The sequence below is a fragment of the Chiroxiphia lanceolata genome, chromosome 5 (genome assembly GCF_009829145.1).
Source record: "Chiroxiphia lanceolata isolate bChiLan1 chromosome 5, bChiLan1.pri, whole genome shotgun sequence".
NCBI classification, from domain to species: Eukaryota; Metazoa; Chordata; class Aves; order Passeriformes; family Pipridae; genus Chiroxiphia; species Chiroxiphia lanceolata.
The window spans coordinates 32,029,039-32,039,103 of NC_045641.1; the positions used below are offsets into that span (position 1 = coordinate 32,029,039).

Sequence of the window (10,065 nt, forward strand, 5' to 3'; positions counted from 1 at the left end):
ACCTACTCATTTCTTTCAAATAAACAATGAACGTGGACACAATTGCGTGCCACAATTACATGTATTAACTGCAGCCATAAAAAAAACATGCCACACATTAAAATGGGCTCAGAAAGACATTTTCGAGACATTGTCAAAACATCTTCTAACCTAGATACTTGTCCTGAAGCTGTGTCTCGAGGGGATTTCCCTGTGTTGCCCACTGAAATTAATGGAATTCTACCATGATTTAACACACGAGGATCTCAGCCAAAATGCATAATGATAGAGTATAACTCTTGTTTTAAAGACTGCATTGTACAAGTTTGTATAACGATTACTGATGTTTGTACAGTGCCTAGTGCAACAGGACTGAGGCTTCTGGGCACTACCACAACATAAATTAATTCTAATGCAGTCTTTGTATCTGAGAGAAGCCCAAAAACTGCCAGGATTAAGCTCAATTATACACATTTTAAACAACCTGCTAAATAATATGACATAATCAACTTCCTAACCGCATGCTGCTCTATTTCCAATTATTTCACTTTAATCTCTGTAATGCACGAATTCCTATGAACTCCGCAGAGTTAGTTCCACTAACCAGGGACAAGAGTAAGATCTACTTACAAAGACAGAAGAGTTATATTCGCAGAGACTTGTCCCAGATCTGGAATGATCTCCAGTTCATTGTAGTTCAGCTTCCTATTAATATGACAAAAGGGTTAGCTTTAATGTTAATCAAAAGTATGTACACTGAACTTGCTAAATTGCTGAACTGTGTCACCTCAAAAATAAAAATAATTCCAGTTTCACTTAATGTAAAATATCAGAAGAGCAAACATCTTTGTTGTTTAACCAACTATCCCTAGAGAAATAGCTATACAATTAGCATACACAAATAGAGGTTAGGTATTTTTGGTTGGAGTTTTTTGTTTTGGTTAGGTTTTTAATTAAGACAAATTAACTTACACTTCCTGAAGACTATGAAGGTGATCCAAGAGACTGGTCTTGATTGAAGATAATTTGTTGTGACTTAAGTCCCTATGAGGTTACAAAAACAAACAGCCTGTCAGTTTTGCCATACAATATCGGGTAAAGCAATACTATTTCAATCCAAATAATGTTATCACTTGTCTACAAGTACGTAACGAGATATTTTTATATTAGTAAAATCAGAATAGAAACTCGTTTGAGCATACACGGCACAAGTAAGGGCAAATACCTCAATCATTGCCATCGCTGTCAAAGAAATTTCTCTATCTCTGAACAATTTAGAACTGTTCACTGGAATGTGTGTAAGACCCATGAAAAACATCTTAAGATTCTGAGTCATATACACCGACAACCTCCCTCCTGCATCCCTTCACAACAAGAGGTCTGGCTAAAAAAACCTCTTTGTTGTTTAAACAAGGAAAATTCATAAACCAATAGTCATTGCAGCCTTATTCCTTCGGCTAATCATAACATTTGTACCATTTACTCTTCTCACTTCCTTCTTTACACCAACAGACAGATCACAAATATATAATGAGGACTGTCCATAAATCTAAACTGTATTTTCATGCTTTCACACAATTCAGGACACCATTTCTACATAACCAAATTTAATGGAGATCTTCAGTAGTATCAGAAGAAAACAGACATAGGAAGAGCCAGTTCTGTTATGAGTTTTAAGATGTCTATATAATAGTGATATTATTACCACACTTAACTACACTCGAAGAAGCAGCGCAAGCACTTAGCTTGTGCCACTTTGTATTGAAGATTCCAAATATCTTTTGATGCAATTCATAAAAAAATATTGTTAGCACCTTTGCAGTGTGCTGCAAAACAAGCCAGGTACTAAAAATGCAACGCATTTTGTTTACCACTGTCAAGAAATGCTTTTCCTTACATTATCATGCATATTTGCCATATGTGCTCTCAAACTTTTGACACCACACAATAGAGACTTAAGAAATTTTTACTCAGAAGTACTAGAAATATCAAAGAAATATGAGGGATCACACAGTAAAACGCAGAGCCAACTACAGAACAAACTTGCACATCTATAAACACCTGCACAAGCAGTCTCACAACCGATCTAACCAAGACCAGCTCTGTTGAAGGCCTCCCCCTTCTCAGTCACTCATCCACCAAAACATGCACTTCCCTGCCCCCTTACCACGCTGTCACTACCTCATCTTCATCACTCCAGCCCTCTGCAACCATTTCTTGCATTTAAAAACACTGCATTTATCCAAGCCAGCAAACAAAAACTACATTATTTTTAAGGAATTCTTAAACTCACTCCAGTGAGCGTTGTAATGTAGGCATATAAAGAAATGAATCAGCACACCTCAGCAGTGAATGGGTAAAAGGTGCTTTAAAAAGCAGCCTTTTGAAAAAGAAGTTTCTCACATTTCATGACACTTTTCTCTGTGCTAATTAAGCACTCAACAGTCATCCAACATGCCTGGGGTTCTCATCAAGCCGCACAGGCATGAAGTGTACTTCAAGCTGAATCTGTGAGTAAACTACAAGATTCCTTACTTTTTCCAGGCAAGATGACTCAGTACAGTCACCCATACTGAGCATGCCAAACACGGGCCTGACTGCCATGGATGTGTCTACTCTCCCTCTACAGTTCTGGAAGTGAAGAAACCTGACAAACAGCATATCCTTGATGCACACAGACCAAAACTAGCTTAAATTAAGCCAAGTTCAATGTCTCTGCTAGGTGTTCCGCTCTGTGACTAAGTCCTACATGACTGCAGACCCAGAAAACTCATTTCTCTGCACCCACCATTGCATACCCTGAAACACAGCTGTAATGCTGCAACCCAGCCAGGCACGCACATTTCTTCAACAGCACATGTGGATAGTAAAACTGTGGTTTAGTCTCCCCCAGCTGATTTGTTCAACATTGCCAGGATAGATTTGTCACTTTTGTCCTCTCCTGCAGTTGGTGGTTAAAAAACCAGTAAATAAAACTCAATTATAAAAAATAATCCCAGGCATGTATGGGTATTACGAGTGTACCACCAATACTCAGTTATGAGGTGTGCTCTGAGCCAGCCAACTGCACCAGGCCTAGTGGGCTGCTGAGCTGTGGCACCAGCAACTGGCTCAGGGCCACGGGCAGAGACAAAAAACATGCTGCATTTCCCAAACCAGGGCTGCACAGGAGTGTGCATAGGGCAGACCCGCAGGTGCAAACAGCATTTTCCTGCACAAAAAAATGAGGCTGAAGGTTGGAGGAGAGCCACCTAGAGAAAGAGAGCATCCTCCACCACCTTCAGGTGGCCACAGAGGGGATGTTTTCAAAGACTCAGCTCTGGACTCAAGCACCTAATATAAATCTGTGCCTTCTTCCAGGTGTCTAAATCCCTAAAGATTTTCCTTTTAAGGATGGAAAACCAATACAGTGTCAACATTTCCTAAAACCCACAAATGTTAACTTCACCATTATGATTTTGAGTTCTCCTGTAAATTAGGTTAACCACACTTAAGCTAGAGGACTGCATCTTTCACTGCTTAACAATCTAGTGTAAACATTCTCCTAGCCATAGAATGAAGAAAAAATCCCTTTGTTTAACATCTGAAGGCATTAACTGCAAGATTTGAAATTCTCATACTGCATTTTTAAGTGTAAATACTGAAAAAATACGCTGTTACAAAGATCTATACGGGAATCTAACTTGGTTCTTTAAAGCAGAGTAGAGACAAATTTTACCCTTAAACTTAATTCAATATTTGGCTTTAATCTGTAGGGATTATAAGAACTATGCGAATAAATAGATGAAATTCAGTTAAGTTATGGCTGTTAATGCCCAATATGTTACTGTTTTTCATGCTTCAGACAAGACTTAAGAATCAGTAATTATTTCAACAAAGACCTTTCAGCATTAGTGCTAAAAACCTGCATTTCTTCATTTCATCTAAAAACCCTGCAAAAGGTTTATTTAAAGTATGTTTGCCTAAAGGACCTACCAGACAGTAACAGACGTGAGCAGATTTGTTCTGCTGGAGTTATAACATGTTAAAAAAAAAAAAAAAATCTGGCAGAGTCCTTAAACTATAAAAATCCTGCAATTACAACCACTGCTGTGCATGATCACCACACTGGAGCCAGACACTTTCACTCATAGCTCAAGCTCACATCCATCTGGAGTCTATCAAGGAGTGTAACTTACACTAAGTTTCAAACTACTTTTTTTGTGTTTGTTTTTTTAACACTAAAGATACATTCACATTTTCCAAGTAGTATCTACTTTAAAAAAATACATACATACAAATTCTTCATGCCTGGTTTACTTACAGCAGGTTGTCAAATACAAGTTGCAAAAAAAAAACCAACCTGAAGCAAAAGAACAACAAAAAAACACCAGCCCTCCAGACAATATTGAACTGCCTGCTTCATAAAGCTGTATAGTTGGATAGAATATGAATTATCAATATTTTATTAAACATTATTTTAGTACTACTGGCATGAGAAACTTCAGGAAAAGAAAAAGCTTTGCGAGTCACATTTTAAGTTAAATCAGAGTGGCTGGAAGTGAACCAGGAGTTAAAATATTTGCCTTTTACTAACATTCTAAGTGAAGCTAAAGCCTGCAGAAGTTTCTCAAACTTATAAGCACTGGGCTGGAGACATTTTTTAAATATAAAAATCTATCATCTCTGTTGCAAAGCTTCAAGTACATTTCAGTTCAATGCATTTCTCAACGTATCTTAAAACAAGTAGGAAGAAAAGGTTGGAAAATTAAGCAGTATTTTTCCTTCATAGAAATGGAACTGACAATGTTAAAACACTATTACTGTGTGTTTTTTCCATTTCTGAATTTTCCTTGTCTGTTAAAATCACATTACACGTGGGGAGAAAATTTCCTCTGTGATTACTTTTGCTACTAGAATTTCAGAAGTCATTAAAGATATAAAGAATGCACTCTGAAACTTTAGATACCAGATTTATATTAAGAAATTATTTATAAAAATAATAAGCATATATACCCGTACTTCACTTCAGAGTTCTAATAAAAGCGATTGGACATTTAAGTAGAATTGCCCCAATTGAAAAAACATGCCACAGTTTTGGAGGCCCTTTAAGAACCTGTTCTACGAAAGAAACTATTTTCTATGTTCCATTATGTTTGTATGACCATCTTTCGTAAGTCACAAGTCTCAACATTAGCTGAAATGTAACTCTGAACCACATTTGTTTGATCAAAAACTGAAAGGAAGGCCTAACGCAAAGAGGGAGAGAGAGAGCAAGTGCTTCTTCACACATTTTAGAGATATAACTTTTAGACTCTAACTTAATATAAAACACTTAGTCACAATTATCATCTTCCTTAGAGAACTCAGAAACCTGAGCCCCAAGTCAAATTTTAAAATGCAAATCCAGCAACAGCTCCTTAATCAGTCCCACTGGGGCCTATAGAGCTGCTAATTCAGCAGAAATCAGCAGAGCTGAAAAACAAAAAGCCAGGCTGTAGCTGTTTAAAGACACTGATCCAAAGTGACTCATAAATCAGCCTGCTATGTTCAAGTTTTAGTCTGGAAAATATTGAAAAACAGCTGTGAAAACCATACGGCCTTTTTTCTGGCAGTTCTGGTAGACCACTAGAGGATTTATAAAATATAAATACTAAAGATGTAATATAAACACAAGTGAAAACCATCTTTCAGACTTTCCCTCCTATCCCACCAACAGTTTCAGCATTCCTCGTGAACCTGGTGAAGGGTACAGCAATGCCAGCAGGAGTTTGCACACCTGGGAGACACTGGCCAACGCTCAACACTCTTCCCTCCCTCCCTCCTCTTCCAGCTCTGCTACACCAGTTCTAACAAAGCCACATTCTTACAATCTTGGGACACACATCCTGGAATTAAATGGAAATCTAAATTAAAAACTATTTGTACACAAAGCCATTAAAAATGTTTATGAGTTTTCAGCAGACTGTTATCTCCCACAAAAGCAGGGTAACAGAATATGGTATTTTTGGTTAAAATCACAGTAAAGCTGGCTTGTTTACACCCCACTCTATGAAGCCACTTCTGTACAAAGCAGTAGACTCATGATCAAAAAGAAGAGGACAGAACTCAGGGTCTATTTTTTTTATTTCCCTCCTTGCCCACTGTGAGGTCATTTTTATTTTATTTCAACAGGGGATTTGAACACAAAAGGCATGAAAGAATGAAACAAGAGTTTCAAAAACCTGCTAACCATCTGGGCAAGATGGTTAAGACAGATGGGCAAAGGAAGGTGTAAAGCATAACACAGGTCTAGATCTTCTCAGGCAGAAAAGCTTTCACTCTGCTGCTTGGGAGACCTCACCTGCGTATGTTGAGAACACAGAGTAATAGTTATTTTCTCAAGAGGACTGGAAAGCCTGCAATTAAACTACTAGCCTTTAGCTATACCCACTACGGACTTCCGTGGAAAACACAATAAACATATAGCAATAAAATTCATAAACAGTCTTTTACAATTTGTAATGTTGCAACAATAATCTAGACTAGGCAAACCTTTTTTGCGTATGTAAAGATGAACGTGTTAACCTTACAGATTGCACAATCCCAGCTCGAAGTATTGGGGTAGCTGGAGGTAACAGGCAACACTACATTCTTCCGTGTTCTCTTATTAAGAGGGGAAGGAAGAAAGCTGGATACTTCTAAGGCATTTGACACAATCAAAAGAAATATTTACACAAAAGCGGTCAGACCACATGGTTTGGTGACACCTAGAAGATGTACTCCTGTGAGTTTAAAAGCAAGTGACACAGCTGTCCACTGAGTAATCACAGCAGGGTTTCTTACAACAGGCCAAAGCTTATTTATACAAGCAGAACTTATTTTCTCACACTTTTAAAGGAATGTGAACTTACATAAGGACAATTTACACTACCAAGGGAATTCTAATTAGAAAAATCTCCCTTGTGCTAACAAAAAAGCCCTGCAATGGTATTATTGTCTCTCGGGAACATAAGTGGAAAAGACAAATTTGAATTACTGCTAATGCAAAATGTTTTTTAAGGTAAGTCTAAAAAACAAAAGTGTTGTTATTTTTCCCCTTATTTTTTTGTTTATCACACGTGGATTTTAACTTAATAGCACTAAAGTAAACTAAGCTAAGAAACTAAACTATGAAGCTTAGCTTAGTATCAAAAAAAGCCTTAGGTTTTGTCAGAAAACTTGTGACAAAACTATCCTGAAATAGTTCAAAAGAACAGGAGAATGAAATATAACAGGAAGCAAAACCAGTTGTTGAATGTAAAGCAGATCCAGTGTTTGATCCATAAGCTTCAATCATATAAGCCAACAAAAAAAAAGTTTCTTTCCTCTCACACTTTCCTACGCCAGTCCTGGAAATATTCAACTCCCAGAGCCATGTCTGTGTTCAGTTCCATATGGTGTCAATACAGCCATCCACATTTCATGAGTAAAGCAGCATGACCTCCAGACAAGGCAATTGAACAGAATTAGCCACAACTAATTGAAAGTCTTCCTGTTTACTTTAAAGCCCTTATCTCAATCTGCTTTGAAAACGTAATCGAAAATTAATACGACTAATATAGAAGATCATTCAGTGACAAGGGATTAAAAACAAATGTGACAAGTCCCTCAGCTATTTTCAGGCTTTTAGAAAGCTGACACAATGTATGCTTTTTCCATAAAAGTTTTTCACTGGAAATATATTTCTGCAGCTGTCACCTGGCCGAGCGGGCTCCGGTGCGCGCACCATCGCTAGAACCAAAACTACAGGGGCGAAGAGTAACACGAGGAAACGCGACACACAAATCAGCTTTCCCGACACACAAATCAGTGTTAGCCTGATGATTATTGAACGCTTTCCAAGAAAGTCAACAGAACTTTTTCCTCGCTCTCTCCGACACTGATCAGCGCTCCCGGGCCCCATTTCGCCCAGGCGCTTATCGCCACCGCGTCCCGGGACCGCAGCCCGCCCCAGGGACGCTGTCCTGCTGCGGCCGCCGCCGCCCTCGCCGCGCCCGTTGACAGCCCGGCCGCGGCCCCCGGCGCTGCCCCTCCCGCACCTCGCGGCCGCCACGACACCGCGCTTCCTCTCAAAGCCCGCCCGCGGACGGGACCGCGGCCCTGGGGGCAGAATATGGCGGTCGGACGGGCGCGGGCCGGCGCCTTCAGCCCCCCGCGGTGCCCGCCGCCCCGATACTCACAGCTGCACCGCCCCCCGCGGCAGCTGCTCGGGCAGCCAGCTCAGCTCCAGGCGGCTGCAAGCGACGAGGTGCCCGGCGCAGCGGCAGGGTGCGGGGCAGCGGGCGGAGGCGGCGCCGCCGCCCAGCAGCAGCAGCAGCAGCAGCAGCGCCGGGAGAGCAGCGGGCGCCCCGCGGGGCCGACGGGGCATGGCGCGCTCAGAGCCGCTGCCCGCGCTCCCGTCCCTGGCGTTCCCCCACTGACAGAGCGGAGCGGGGCGCGGCGCGACCTCCTGCTTCTCAATGCGGGTGGCTGCTCCCGCTCATACCCCGGAGTGGCCACCGAGGGCGGGAGGCGGTGGGAGCGGGGGGCGGTGTAGAAAAAAGTAAAGACAGAAAGCGGGAGGGGACCGCAGCGCCGCCACCGCCGCCAGCCACTCCGCAAACTTTCCGCCGCCTCAGCCCGCCTCCGCGCGTCCGGGGGAGCCCCGAGCGCCGCCCGCCCCGCCGCAGCCCCCTCCCCCTGCCATGTGACAGCCGCAGCCCCTGCCCGCTCCGCCGCGTCCGGGCCCCGCGGGGCGGGGGCTGGGAGAGCGGGTGCCAGGCCTGGGCTGGCGTGGCGCCCCGCCGCTTCGCGGCCGTGGCAGCGGCACCCCCGGCGTCCCGGCCTGCCCCGGGCGGCGGCACATGGCCGGCCTCGCATCACGGCGGGCGCTACGGTGGGACCTTGCTGCTGTCCCCGGCCTGTCCGTGGGCGGGCGGGAGCGGGCAGCGGGCCCTGAGTGCTTAGAGCGGCAGCCACGGCGCACGGGCCGTGGTGAGAAGGCACGGGCACCATGGTCTTCCTCGCGCGAGATTTCCCTTTGCCGTCGCGCCAGTTAGCGCGTGTCGTGGTAATCCAAAAGCTGCTCCAGAGGCCCCAGAGGGTTCCCAGCCAAGCCTGGGGTCACTGGCATGTAAAAGGTGAGGTGAGGTTAACTCCTGCCTTCTGGGTCCTACATGGCTAGTCCAGACACCATAATTAAGCCCATTATGTTCCCCACAGGATCCCAGTTCCAAAGGTTCAGGGGAGTGGGCAGGGCGTACAGATTCCACATCTCTGAGGTAATCTGTGTAATTTAAGTAAATACCTATTGTTCAAGTTCCATATGTAAGGCCGGACCCTACAATGTATTCAATTACTGTAGGCTTCACACCCCCCTATTCCATAGCAGCAGCCATCAAACTGCTCACAGACACTGTTCTTTCCTTCCCAGGTTTGTATGTTTCACCTGAAGGATTGTAGACATCTTGCACACTGTGAACCTGAACCCTTCAAAGTCTTACAGCTCCAATAGCAAGATCTGTAAGGCTGAAACTTTGTCCCTGTTTTTATTGTTTCGATACATATCTAAGGACACAGGGATTTTATTAAAGAAACAAAACTACATTTCAGTCAGGAATCATGAATTTGCAAGCCAAGCAAGCAAGTCCTGAGTAACTATGAACATTCACGTGCCACTCTTGACATAACTGTTCCGGGTGCATAGGGTGTGCGGAGCTGTGCGGTGTTTTGTCAGCTTGTGCTCCGTTGACCACTGGTATTCCTTAAGGAAATTATTGTGGGAAAACAAACAAATACTGAAGGAGCACACTTTTTTCCTACACTTTTTCTTTTTGCTATAAAAGCAAGCAAGTAAAGAAACAAAATACAGGATAAAAATTAATTAGTATGTCTTTACAAGTTCCTTTCATTTATTTGTTGTGAATGAAAATGTCCTGGCATCATTGACATGTCAATATTTCGATGTCTTTTGCAGCCTTCTTCCTTTGGAAAATATTAGGGTGACATTAGATCAACAAAGCTTGTGAAACACTGAACTATTCTAAACAGACAGTAGGACAGTGGCAAATTCAGATTTTTGAAGCTATCCCTCATTAGTCTGTACTT

General features: G+C 42.7%; 1 protein-coding gene across 1 annotated transcript in view; it reads right to left on the minus strand.

Annotated features, from left to right (window-relative positions):
* The window catches only part of LRIG3 (leucine rich repeats and immunoglobulin like domains 3), a 40,440-nt gene extending 31,873 nt beyond the window's left edge, over positions 1-8,567 (minus strand). Inside the window, exons 1-3 of the mRNA XM_032689229.1 lie at positions 8,160-8,567; positions 952-1,023; positions 610-684 (exon numbers count right to left, since the gene is read on the minus strand). Coding sequence (XP_032545120.1) covers positions 610-684; positions 952-1,023; positions 8,160-8,347 — 335 coding nt within the window. The 5' untranslated portion in view covers positions 8,348-8,567. The remainder of the gene's footprint in view (positions 1-609; positions 685-951; positions 1,024-8,159) is intronic.
* Between the last annotated feature and the right edge of the window lie 1,498 nt (positions 8,568-10,065).